Source organism: Vombatus ursinus, unplaced genomic scaffold, assembly GCF_900497805.2.
Source record: "Vombatus ursinus unplaced genomic scaffold, bare-nosed wombat genome assembly UNPS02014662.1, whole genome shotgun sequence".
NCBI lineage: Eukaryota > Metazoa > Chordata > Mammalia > Diprotodontia > Vombatidae > Vombatus > Vombatus ursinus.
Genome location: NW_020954440.1, coordinates 270,954 through 284,862, shown reverse-complemented (window position 1 = coordinate 284,862; position 13,909 = coordinate 270,954). Strand labels below are relative to the sequence as shown.

The window sequence follows — 13,909 nt, the reverse complement described above, 5'->3', positions numbered from 1 at the left end:
ATCTATCTATCTATCTATCTATCTATCTATCTATCTATCTATCTATCTATCCATTTGTCTGTCTGTCTGTCCATGGAGATGTACCCATTCTGTGCCCTCCTTGTAGTGCAATTAATTTCATCTTTTTGTCCCTCATGTTTGTGTCTCTGTGTAAAGGTGAGAAAGAGTCAGGCAAAACTGATTAAAATCTGAATTATGGCATCTTTTTAGTAAAGTATGTATATTACTTTCAATAGTATAGAGTAAAAAACTGGAAGGGCCCAGAAAAATCCCTTAAGGATCCTGCTTTAATGAATATCTGAGATATTATCCCTTTATCATATAGTTCTTTCAATTGCCAGAAAAGGTAGAAAAGAAACTTTTGTAACATAAAAATATGTGTGTATACATGTATATGTACGTACACATACATACATACATACATACACACATACATACATACATATATATCCATATCCATATCCAAAGGAAAGCCTACTACAGTTTGTCATAGTGCCTAGATTTAGAGAAGTGCAATCAATCAATCATCCTATCAGCGAGTAATTTTAAATGTTTCCTATGGTCCATGCACCTTGATTGAGGCAATGAGGAGAGAAGAACAAACCAGCCTCCATCCCTTTTGCATGTAAAAGTAAATACAGAATAGACACATGGTAAAGGCACTGGAATTTCAGGGGGCAATAGTAGTTGGGTGGCATATTCATACTAACTCTTGGGGTAAATCTTGAAGGAAATTAAGGAATCTAGGATTATACAATATCTCATGACCTAATATTATATAGCTAGACAAGGAGGAATGAGAAGCATTAAAGAATGAAATTATGAAATAAAGAGAAAGAATTCTAAGTGAGAGAAAAAGTTAAGAGTTGTATAAAGAATTCAGTGTCTGCGAATTTTGATTTTTTAATATAAACATGAAAGCAAATATAGGACTAGGTTATGCAGGTTGAGGACAAAGAAAAAAACTAAACTATCAGAAGGGTCCAATATGAATAGTGTCAAGAACACCAAAGCTCAGAATGAGCTGAAGTGGGTAGTACATATAAAACACAAATTATATTTGTGAAGAGGAAGATCAAAAAAGGTGAAATGTCTCATCTCAAGGTGGAGGTATGAACATTATCCTGGATGATATGGAGAAGACTGCTGAATTTTTTTTCCCAGAGAATAATCTTTGGATTGCAGTGGGTAAATGACTATTAGAGAGATGCTGCCCAAGAAAAGTAATTAGAAAATAAGATTGTGATCATCTACCCTCGATCACTTCACATTATTAGGTCCCAATCAAGTCCCATCTGCAAATACATGAAAGAATATGCAGAACTGATTGTAGGCCTATCTCAATAATTTTGAGGGGATGATAGAGAACAGGAGAAGTACTTTAGGACTGAAAAATGGCATTTGTCTTGATCATCAAAAAAGGGAAGACAATGTGGTCTTCGAATTATAAATTGGTGAGTTTGACTTCAATCCTGGCAAAATTCTAGAATGTATCACCCGTGATAGGTCAGTTTATGTCTAGAAAGGCAAGTGATCACTACAAAGAGGCAGTAGGGCTTCATTAAGTTCAAGCCATGGGAGACTAGCCTTGTTTTTTTTTTTTTTGAGCAGGGTTACTTAACCTTAGAGTGATTTGTACTAATTCTCACTGTGAAAGAAGGCAGGCTTGTCCACTTGTCCTTTGTCCAAATGTCTGAAAGGCTCTCAGACCATAAGTTGGGTCCATCAGAAATATCCAGTTTTCAGGGATGGAGGAGTCAGGTTTCGGTGACTGGTTGGGCAAGAGTGAGCACATCAGGGAAAGAAATGAAGGTTTTAAGGTGTTGATGTTTGTCCACAGTTCATCATCTCTGGCTCCCTCTCCATTGCTGCAGAGAACAGAACCACATATCCTCTGGTGAGTGGCATTCCCTCTTTCTCTGCAGCTCAAGAGGAAGAAACTTCTGATCTTTTTTTGTGTCCTTTGAAAGGGGAGGGGAAAATAGAAGGATTATTGAGAGACAGCCTCAGCAAACCTTGGCTGGGCTATGGTAGGCTTGCTTGGTCAATGACACATGGCTGAGTTTGTAACCTAGGGTCACAGAGGGGATGAACCACTATTGACTGCTCTCCCATTACTCAGATTACTACCTGGTAGAGCCTGCAGTCATACTGGCAGAAATAAAAATTGTTCTCTTGACTTTTCAGTTCCCTTGACCTCCTCAATTATCTTTACATAAATGTAAAGAAAGGATTCCCATACACATGTTGCATTGCTTAGTAAAATGGAAGGATTTTGAGACCTGAGCATTTTTACCCTTAGTCCTTGTAACCCCAGTGCCTGACATACTGTCTTGCATACACAGTTGGCACTCCATAGATGCATCTTTCTCTTGTTGCTGTTGGATGCACATATGTGTCTTGAACAAGACTGAATACACGGTAGCAACTCCATAATTATGTGTTAATGGATTGGCCGTTCTTATGTGCTTTCAGATCCAAAGCAGCCTTGCAATGAACATTGTTAGCTCAGTGGTGGCTGGACTGGGAATCATCTTTTTCTCATTCAACTTGGTAATGTTTGCATACTCCCACTACTATTACTGTCGCCAAGAAGGTTACCATGATGTCTGTGTTTTTGGTCACTCTCTATTACTGGTAAGTACTTCCAAACTGGGGCCAATTATGATCATGGATCTTTGGAACTGACAATCTTTACAGGCCAGGGCAGAGACATTAAGGTTTTGTAGGGTTCTGAACCTTTAAGGAAGGTGGTTTCCTTGGTGGAGGGGGTGCTGAGTCAAGAATGTGTTTAAGATGTCAACTGAGATGGTCCTTAAAGGAAGAGACAAACTTCAAAAGTAAAGGTGGGGTTATGCCATAGCCTGTCCCTGGCCTGTGGTGGTTGTGAGCAATGCCATGGAAAAGGGAGAGAGCAGGGAAATGTTGGGGAATAGGGGATCTAAGGCTCATTTGGTTGGAAAGTAGAATAGAGGGACGACTAAAACTGAGATTAGGAACAGACTTAGCATGTCGGAGTTCCTCGAACAAATGTCTTTGTTCACTTCTCCCTTGGTGGATTATTAACTTTTAAGTGCATGCCTAGGATTAGACCTTTGGTGGCTGCAGGTACCTCAGGGGACTGTGGGACCTCAAGGAGTAGCCGACGATTGCCCAAACAGTCCAGAAGTCACCAAAAACTGCGAAGAAAACAACAATAGAAATCAAACCTTGGACAATCAATTGATCGATTAACATTTATTGTCTTGAAGAGGATGCACAATTCTGTCTTCTAGAGAATTTAGGGTATTTTAAATGAAATAAATCTGTACTGAATACCTATGATAGGGCCAGATGGATGCCAGGATGGATTGCACGTGGGGTGGAGCACAAAGGATGTAGATCTGAGTGACCATAGACAGGTATTTCTTCGCCTTCATTTCCCAACGCACAAAGTGGGGATCATCTTTGCATGACATACCTCACGGGATTATTATGAGGAAAGTGCTTTGTGCATCTGAAAGTGCCATTGGAATGTGCCTTATTATTATTAACAATAATCATTGTAGTAGTAATAATAATAATAGTTAACATTCCTATGTCACTTTAACGTTTGCTTTAATGTGTTTCAAGTTTTGTCTCAGGACGGTCCTTCATCTCCCATCTTGCCCCACTCAGTACTCTCCTTTACCTCATTTCTTCCTGAATTGTTAGAGGTGGGGCTGGTTTACCCTTCACCACTCTCTGCTTGGTCTCTCTTTCCAGGGAAGCAATGGGTTCCTGCTGATCTTAAATGTATTAGAATTTGCCGTCTCCCTTGGGGTCTCTGCCTTTGGCTGCAACGCTATCTGCTGTTTGCATAGTGGGGTGAGTAGCTGATGCTATGTGGTGACTCTGATTCTCCTGGGAGGATCAGTCAGCAGGTCAAATCAGGGACTAGTGAGAGGACAAGCTATTTTCAAAGAGGAGAACTAGGGATTTTTGTGTCTCTGTCTTCATACTCTTAAGCAGTGGGGAGCCTGTGGCCTCAAGGCCACATGTGGCCTTCTGGGTCCTTGAGTGTGGTCTTTTTACTGAGTCCAAGTTTTACAGAACAAATCCTTCTATTAAGGGGATTTATACTGTGAAGTTTGGATTCAAATGGCCCCACTTGAGAACCTAGAGGGCCACATGTAGCCTCCAGGCCACAGGTTCCCCACCCTTGCTCTTAAGTATTATATCCAATGTCAGAGTCAAACCAAGCCCTGAGGTGAGCAGTGAGGACATGTCAGGAAGTCCCAGGCACAAAGAGGGGCAAGTCTATGCTTAATCCTTTTAATCTTTCTCCCAAACCGTCACCACTCCCCCAAGACTCTACCATTCACCTCACAAAGTGAGACCATATTCCTATGAAAAATAGCAGAGCACGAGGAGTATCTTGTCTGTCCCATTTTGGCTCTATAAGACAAGGGAGTGCTGCTGCGGTGAATTTGATAACCTTGTGGGATAGTAAGTCTCTCTCTGTGACACTGAATCTTGCTAGAAAGCGTGTGGGGTACACCCATTGACAACCCACTTAAGAGGACTGGCTGGGGAGAGGGTACCTACTGGGGTATGGCAAACTATGCTCCACGTGGGCTCCTTAAGTCTCATTAATTGGGTACGGCTTGACTTGAGCTTCCCTGGGTTATAGTGACACCTTTAGGTTTAGCCTAAATGAAGGAGGTAGTTACGGGGTTAGTCTTTAAAAATTTTTTTAACCTTTTTGGACAAGTTCCAGAGAGTAGTATAGTTAAGAATGAACCTAGAGAAAGATTGAGATGGCCTGAGGGCCAGGATGCCAGAAAATAGAAAGAAGATGGAAAGAAAAGAGGGTGATGGGGAGGAGGAGTTGAGAATGAATAGGAAGAACAAGTGGGTATGAGAAGTTGGCCAGCCAGCTCCTCACGAGGCCACCCTTCCTGTCCTGTCTAACCAGGGTCAGCCCTCCGCAGAAGGGTGATGTCACTAAAGTTTTTCTGCCCTAATACTCTCGGCAGCTCTCTTTCTGCACCTTAAAGTGACTCATCTCTGGGATTTTTCTTGACTCTACAGTTTGTCATCTTTATGCCTCCCTCTACCCACGTGCCAGAGAACTCTGCTGCTGAAGCCTGCAAAGAAGGGACCACACTTCAGAGCCCAGTTGCTGACCCAACTGCGTTGCCAGGAAGCCATCCTGACAGTTTCATATAGAAAACTTGCTTCCATTTTCCTTCCTGACTGTTTCTTAAGGAAATAGAGAACAAATCAACTATATTTTCCTGGAATTCTTTGTTAATGGTCACTTTCAACACTGGTCACAGACTCCTACTTTCCTGTTTTCCACCCCCCCATGATAGTCCTTTAATAATCTCAGTGTTTGCTTACAACAATATCAGCAAAAACATCAGTGAATCAGATTTTTCGTTGGCTAGCCAATATGTGGAGCCCGCCTTAGTCAGACTGTGGATGCTGGGAGACAGGGTCCTTAGAAGATAACCCAAGGGAGCAGAAGGGGATGGGGATAGCAGCACAAAATTGGATTTCCTGCTCCCCCTTGAATGAGGATTCTCGACCTTTGGAATCTTCTGTTTCTTTTACCTGAGGGTATACTGTGATTCCACCCCCAGAGATCTGGGCTCCATCATCTTTGTTCTTCAACTTCTGTGCTTGCTCCTCTAGCACCCTGACCCTTGAAGTGAATTCCTCTAGCTCCAAGTACTGCTGAAATCACAGATAGGGCAAATATGTACATGGAAAGAATTAGAGAGTTGACCAGCACTCTCTTGTGGGTCACCTCTCAATCTGCCCCTTCACATGTTTATTCATATTTTATACCATCATGTCAAGCCCTCACATAACTCAGAGACATATTGGGATATTCTCTCAACAGTTAATAAAATGGCAACTTTTTTCATCAATCAGTTGTTTCAAACCCTCATCTTATTCCATTCAATGTGATTTACTGAGTAAACAGAAGAAACCTCCTTTCCCTATAGTGGTAAGAAGTTACAAGGAGGAGAAATAGATGCTAATTGATGGAAGCACAGGGAAGTCTGAAAAAGACAGTGGGGAACACAGAGCATGTTAGCTACTCCTCCTGGCACTTGGAGGTGGGGGAAGTGGCAGTGAGCAGAGCATCCAGCCTTGGAGAGGGGGCCAAGAGAGGTCATCTTTAAGAGAAAGCCAGGATTCAGGGAACATTAGAAGATGAAAGCAGTGTGAGAAGGGCTCTAGAATGAAGGGGATTTGGTGAACAGAGGTACTAGAGGTCACAGTGGGAAGGGAGGGTAGAAAATAATTAGAACTCTGGATGGAGAGGACTGAGCTGAGTAGGGACAAGTATGGGGGACTTATAAGGGGAGGGGCTTTTTTGGTTTTGTTTTTGTTTTGCCTAGCAGAAGGAAGCTTTGAGTCACAGGGATTAGAGAGGCAGGGAATAGTAATGTGTAAGGAATGTTTCATGGGGACCTCCAAGTTTGGAGATGATAAAGGCATTAAAACTCCAAGGTCAGATCAAAAGGATAGGGAGTAAGTGACTCTGAAGATTCTGTCTCTAAGAGAAATTTACCTTCTCCCCCAACACCTGCTTATATTGGCAGAGCAAGGGAGCGGATGATTTGTTTGATGGGAAACCTATGAATTGCAAAAATCATCAACGTATGTTACCTGAATCATCCAGTTGTGCAGGCCACAACTTTCCAGGCCAGTGAGATCAAGAGAGGAGGAAGGCCCAGTCCCTGGCTTTATAGAGTTTTTCATGGATATAGAGAGAAGGGGCCAACCCTTGCCATCTTGGCAGCTGTTCACCCTCCCTTTTCCCTGATCACCCTGACCTTGGGCAGTCTACTACTGATCCCCCATTGTTCTGGGGAATGAGCATCCAAAGAGAGGGGCAGTCCACCTAAGCAAGAAGGCAAGATTCCCCAGGAGAGTAGCATCACAGCCATAGGACCCTGGGAGATGACATACTAAGGCCAAGTCAGGGTGAGTGAGGAGACATTGCAGACCTCCTGGCTTATCCACATTTGGTTCGGATACTCTAATTAAATGCCAGCATCTCTGAGCTAAGTTTGTCTCAAAGTTGTGGATAGAAGCAATCACTGGCACCTTTGTCCTTCACGTTAGCTCCAGTAGGTATGGATTTCCATGCCTTGGTTATCTCTCTTTCACTGTAGCTCATCTGGTTATTTACCAGATACTACCACTCAGTTTATATTGGAAGCTATGATTGCATGAGATCTCAATCTTTCATTTTCATTTCTGGTTCCTTGATTTAGCTTAGAATATTCCCATTGCTCTACCTGGATCAAGTGACTGGCCTTAGCAGGAGGCAGAGGAAAAAGAAATCTAACTGGGCTCCAATAGAATATTCCCTGCCTTTTCTCTTTCTCACCCTCAGTTCAGATGCATAACAGTGCTTTAAGATCATTCCCATTTCCTCCCAAGTGGGGTTTTTCCTGGGAATTATTGCCCAAATTCACAGGATGTAGAAGGCAGCTAGGTGGTACAGTGGATAGAGTGCTGGACCTGGAGCAAGGATGACCTAAGTTCAAATCTGGCCTCAGACATTTACTAGCTTTGTGACCCTGGTAAGTCACTTAGCCCTGTTTGCCTCAGGGCTGTAAAATGTAAAATGAGCTGGAGAAAGAAATGGCAAACCACTCCAATATCTTTGTCAAGGAAACCCCAAATGGGATCAGGAAGAGTCACATATGACTGAAACAACACAACAACAGGAGGTATAGGAGCTTGCCTGCTCTCACAGAGTAGGCCAATCTACAGAAAGGATTCAGTAATGGGAAGCATGAAGAGAACAGGACGTAGGAGTTCAAGAACTTCTGTTTTCTTCTTTTGTCTCTGGTTCATCATCTTGGAATCCCTTTTTATTGACGCAGAGTACAGAACTACAAAGGGCTGGGTGAGTGGCAATTTTTTCTCTGAAGTTCAAAAAAGAGGAAGCAGTTTACTATTCATTTCCTGCACCTTGAAAGAGGAAGGAAAAGGAGGGAGGGATCCTCTGGCTAAAGCAGCAGAAACCTTGGGCTAGGCAATGAGGCATTTTGTTATTTGTTTTCCTCACCAGTCATTCTCATCTTTGGCTGTGTGGCCACACATGGATCTAATGTACTCAAGCCACTCCTAGATACTGGTGGATTTTTTCAATTTGGTATTTTTATTTGTCCCCAGTTACATGTAAAAAACAATTTTTAACATTCATTTTTAAAACTTTGAGTTCCAAATTCTCTCCCTTTCTCTCTCCCCCCTCATTGAGAAGGCAAGCAATTAGATATAAGTTATAGGTGTAGTCATGCAAAAACCTTCTGTAATAGCCATGTTGTGAAAGACTAACTATATTTCCCTCTAACCTATAATTCCCCGTTTATTCTATTCTCTCCTTTTACCCTGTCCCTCCTCAAAAGTGTTTGCTTCTGATTACCCCCTCCCTCAATCTGCTCTCCCTTCTATCACCCTCCCCGCTCTTATCCCCTTGCCTCCTAATTTCCTGTAGGGTAAGATAGATGTCCATGTCCAATTGAATGTGTATGTTATTCCCTCCTTAAGCCAAATCTGATGAGAGTAAGGTTCACTCATTCCCTCTCACCTCCTCCCTCTTCCCCCTCCATTGTAAAAGCTTTTTCTTGCCTCTTTTATGTGAAATAATTTACCCCATTCTACCTCTCCCTTTGTCTTTCTCCCAGTACATTCCTCTCTCACCCCTTAACTTAATTTTTTTGATATGATCCCTTCATATTTAACTCACACCTGTGACCTCTGTCTATATATACTCCTTCTAGCTACCCTAATAATGAGAAAGGTCTTATGAGTTACACATATCATCTTTCCATGTAGGAATATAAACAGTTTAACTTTAATAAGTCCCTTATGATTTCTCTTTCCTGTTTACCTTTTCATGCTTCTCTTGATTCTTGTATTTGAAAGTCCAATTTTCTATTTAGCTCTGGTCTTTTCTCAAGAATGCATTAAATTCCTCTATCTCTTTGAATGCTAATTTTTTTCCACTTATGGATTAAATTCAGCTTTGCTGGGTAGGTGATTCTTGGTTTTAATCCTAGCTCCTTTGACCACTAGAATATCATATTCCAAGCCTTCTAATCCTTTAAGGTAGAAGCTGTTAAATTTTGTGCTATCCTGATTGTGGTTCCACCGTACTTGAATTGTTTCTTTCTGTCTGCTTGCAATATTTTTTCCTTGACCTGGGAACTCTGGAATTTGTCTATAATTTTCCTGGGAGTTTTCCTTTGAGGATCTCCTTCAGGTGGTGATCAGTGGATTCTTTCAATTTCTATTTTACCCTCAGGTTCTAGAATATCAGGGCAATTTTCCTTGATAATTTCTTGAAAGATGATGTATAGGCTCTTTTTGTTTATCATGGCTTTCAGATAGTCCAATAATTTTAAAATTTTCTCTTCTGGATCTATTTTCCAGGTCAGTTGTTTTTCCAATGAGATATTTCACATTGTCTTCTATGTTTTTCATTCTTTTGGTTTTGTTTTATAATTTCTTGATTTCTCATAGAGTCATTAGCTTCCATTTGCTCTATTCTAATTTTTAAGGAATTATTTTCTTCAGTGAGCTTTTGGACCTCCTTTTCCATTTGGCCAATTCTGCTTTTTTAAGCTTTCTTTTTCTCATTGGCTCTTCAGACCTCTTTTGCCATTTGGGTTAGTCTGTTTTTTAAAATATTAATTTATTTTTAGTTTTCAACAGTCATTTGCATAAGCTTTTGAGTTTTAAATTTTCTACCCCTCGCTCTCTTCCTCCCTCCCCAAGATGGCATGCAATCTGATATAAGCTCCACATATACATTCTTATTAAACATATTTTCACATTAGCCATGTTGTAAAGAAGAATTAGAACCAATAGGAGGAACCACAAAAGAGAAGAAACAAAACAGAATAAAAAAAGAGCAAATAGTATACTTTGATACACACTCAAACTCCGTAGTTCTTTCTCTGGATGTGGATAGCATTTTGGAGATATCTTAGATCATTGCATAGAGCTAACTCTATCAAAGTTAGTCATCACACAACATGGCCGTTACTGTGTACTATGTTCTCCTGGTTCTGCTCATTTCACTCAGCATCAGACCATACAAGTCTTTCTTGGTTTTTCTGAGGTCTGCTTGCTCATCATTTCTTGTAGCACAATAGTATTCCATTATATTCACATACCACAACTTGTTCAGCCATTCACCAATTGAAGGTCATCCCCTCAATTTCCAATTCTGTGCCACCACAAAAAGAGCTGCTATAAATATTTTTATACATGTGGGTCCTTTTCCCATTTATATTATCTCTTTGGGCTACAGCCTTAGAAGTGTTATTGCTGGGTCAAAGAGTATGCACATTTTTATATCTCTTTGGGTATAATTACAAATTATTCTCCAAAATGGTTGGATCAATTCACAACTCTAATTAATAGTGATTTAGAGCATTTTTTCATATGACTATAGATAGTTTTAATTTCTTCATCTGAAAACTGCCTGTTTATATCCTTTGACCATTTATCATTTGGGGAATAATTTGTATTCTTACAAATTTGACTTAATTATCTATATATTTTAGAAATGAGGCCCTTATCAGAGACATTGGTTGTAAAAATTCTTTCCCAGTTTTCTACTTCCCTCCTAATCTTGGTTGCATTGGCTTTGTTTGTGCAAAAACCTTTCAATTTAATGTAATCAAAATTGCCCATTTTGCATTTCATAATGTTCTCTATCTCTTTTTGAGTCATAAATTCTTCTGTTCTCCATAAATCTGACAGGTAAACTTTCTTGCTTTCCCAGTTTGTTTATAGTATCAGCCTTTAAATTATGTTGGGTTAGTCTATTTTTAAGTTGTTATTTTCTTCAGTACTTTCTTGTGTCTCCTTTACCAAGCTGTTGACTAATTTTTTGTGATTTTCTTGCATCACTCTCATTTCTCTTCCCAATTTTTCCTCTATTTTTTTACTTGCTTTTCAAAATCCGTTTTGAGCTCTTCCATGGCTTGAGATCAATTCATATTTTTTATTGGAAGCTTTGGATGTAGAAGCATTGACTTTGTTGTCTTCTTCTGAGTGTATGTTTTGATCTTCCTTGGCACCAAAGTAAATTTCCATAGTCAGAGTATTTTCTGTTGTTTGCTCAATTCCTCAGCCTATTACTTTACTTTTTAACTCTTTAAGGCAGAGCTCTGCTTTCAGTGTGGAGGGCAAACTGTCCCAAGTTTCAGGGGTTTTGTGCAGCTGTTTTTTTTTTTTGCTTGGCAATGGGGTTAAGTGACTTGCCCAGGGTCACACAACTAGTAAGTGTCAAGTGTCTGAGGCCGCATTTGAACTCAGGCCCTCCTGACTCCAGGGCCAGTGCTCTATCCACTGTGCCACCTAGCTGCCCTGCTATTGTGCAGCTGTTTTCAGTGATACTTCTAAAGACCTGTTAGTTTTCAGTTCTTTCTTTTTTTTTTTTTTAAGGCAATTGGGGTTAAGCAACTCACCCAGGGTCACACAGCTAGTAAGTGTCAAGTGTTTAGTCTGAGGCTGGATTTGAACTCAGGTCCTCCTAACTTCAGGGATGATGCTCTATCCACTGCACCATCTAGCTGCCCCTAGTTCTTTCAAGGTGGTATGATGTAAGGAGAGTTGTTTACTCCTCTCTTGGCTTGTGCTCTGGTCTTGAGTAACCATAAACACTCTTTTGTGTTCTGGAACTGTGAGGAGGGTCCCCTCTCCACTGCTGCCACAAGCAGTGCTCCTCCTTGCCCCAGGACTGCCACCCAAGACTGAGACCCAGATCCAAGCATGAGCAAAGCAACAGAATCCTGCCTCACTGCTAGCAAAGAGACCACTGTAATCTCTTTCTGATAAGTTGTTTGAACCCCTTACCACCTGTGTACTGAGAGCTCCAGAAGCAGCTGCTGGTTGTGCTGGGGCTGGGGTTTGACTCTGCTCCTCTCTCACCCAGGTCTGACAGACTTTTCCTATTGACCTTCTAAGTTGCCTTTGGCATTTGTGGGCTGAGAAGTCTGGAACCCACCACTGCTGCCAGTGATTCAGTTCCCTGAAGCCTGCTCTGGGCTTGCTGGGGCCAGGTGGCATGACCTACACTAGACTGCACTCCTTTCTGAGCCTTGTACAACAGACTTCTCCTGTCAACCTTCCAGTATTGGGCTGGAAATTTGTTTCATTCTGTCTTTTTGTGGGTTCTGCTGCTCTAGAATTTCTTTAGAGTCATTTTTTTCAAGGAGATTTGAAGAGGGGAGAACTTGGGAGAGTTCCTGCCTTTACTCTACCATCTTTGATACTGATGGATTTTAATATTGTCCAAATGTCTCTTCCTAGGCCATAGGGCATACCAGACTTAGTCATTTTTATGGATTCCTAGCCCAGGAATCCATCTATGATAGAAACACTCAGAAATGGTTTGTTAATGAATATCAAAGGTGACCTCAAAAGCCAGGCATATGCCCAGAAGAGCTGTGCCTCCCCTTTTTCCAAGTAAAGGTCCCTTTATATTACTATCCTTACACCTAGGAAGTACTTAATAAATGTTTATTGAGTTCAATTCAATATCCTTCTCTGCTTACTATTTTTCCAAGAAGCAGCAGTGGAGAAGAGACATTTTGCTTTCCATTGTCATTTCTTGCTGAGAAGAAAGGGAAGAGGAGAGGAGAGAAAAAAGGAGAGAAAAGAAAAGAGGACAGGACAGGAAAGGACAGGAAAGAGCAGGAGGAAGAAGGTACATCTTTGCATTATTACCTATTATTGCTGACAAGTGGAGAAGAAAATGACTCTTGCAAAGAAACATAGTTGGGGTGATTTATGTCAGTATTGAGATAAGTGTCGCTGAATTTTTCCTGAAAAGAATATAAACCTTCTTTCAGTCGAAGGCACCTACTAAGCCAAAACTAGAAATGACAGATATTATAATTGTTGTAGAGAAGCAAATCCAGTTTAGGAGAGAAGCTACATTAAAAACATGGATCATCAGAGAAGCAGCCTGTTGAATCCACTTATCCATCTGAAATGCCACGCTCATTGCTGTTTTTGTCTAGCACAACGTGCATCAGTTCAAATTAGTAGTGGAACAGTTGTTTGAACTGAGAAGATATTCTCAAGAAGGACCAGTTCTTGAAACAGAAATAGTATATTGAAGGCTACAGTTCACATGATTGCAACTTGCCCTGGACTCATCTAGTCCTTTTATGTGTCTCTTACTATCCTAGGATTTGAAGTGTGTGTCCACTTTCTGTGTGAACACTATATGCATTGGTGAAACAGTGAGATCAATTGTGTTAAGTGGAATGTTCTGTAAGTACTATGTGTTTACTTTGCATTTTCAATAAATGTTTGAGTTAAATTCAATTGAGTTTTAATGTCTCTTTTGTTCACTGGTCAGGGCTCAGGTGCACACTGTCAGTAGGAATCATCCACAAATGTCATTGTAGAAACCTTAGAGTGGTGAGTTGTATCGACATCAATTCCTCAGGTGAAATCTCTGCTTGCTATTATGGCAGCAAGTTGAGGGGAAATGAGCCACAGAAGAAAGTTGAGCAGTTGAAACCTGGGGTGTGGAGAGGCAATCAGATGAAGTTACTTTTCAGTTTGTCATCCAAAAGGCTTCATAATCCTTGATAATGCTAACGTTGTAAAAAATAAATAAATCTGTGATACCAGTTCTGTCAGTTAGATTGTGGGGAGCAGTCAATCCTTTCCTGGAGGATGGGGGGTTGAAGTTTAGAATGCTCCATTACAGTTCCTCATTAATGTTAGTTATTTAATATTGATTGATTAATTTTACAATGATCATTTGCTGTTAGGTACAAATCAGCATGACTTTTAACATAGTCAATACTGTGGTGGCAGGACTTGATAACTTTTCTAATTTTGAACCAACCATTTCTGCTGTAAATGCAATCTGGTCATACTATGT

At 40.8% G+C, this 13,909-nt stretch overlaps 1 protein-coding gene across 1 annotated transcript in view; it reads left to right on the top strand.

Moving 5' to 3' along the window:
• LOC114042625 (membrane-spanning 4-domains subfamily A member 4A-like) overlaps positions 1-5,847 on the top strand; it is a 13,342-nt gene extending 7,495 nt beyond the window's left edge. The window contains exons 4-7 of the mRNA XM_027861314.1: positions 1,841-1,897; positions 2,476-2,637; positions 3,745-3,846; positions 5,053-5,847. Coding sequence (XP_027717115.1) covers positions 1,841-1,897; positions 2,476-2,637; positions 3,745-3,846; positions 5,053-5,190 — 459 coding nt within the window. The 3' untranslated portion in view covers positions 5,191-5,847. The remainder of the gene's footprint in view (positions 1-1,840; positions 1,898-2,475; positions 2,638-3,744; positions 3,847-5,052) is intronic.
• The last annotated feature ends 8,062 nt before the right edge of the window (positions 5,848-13,909 follow it).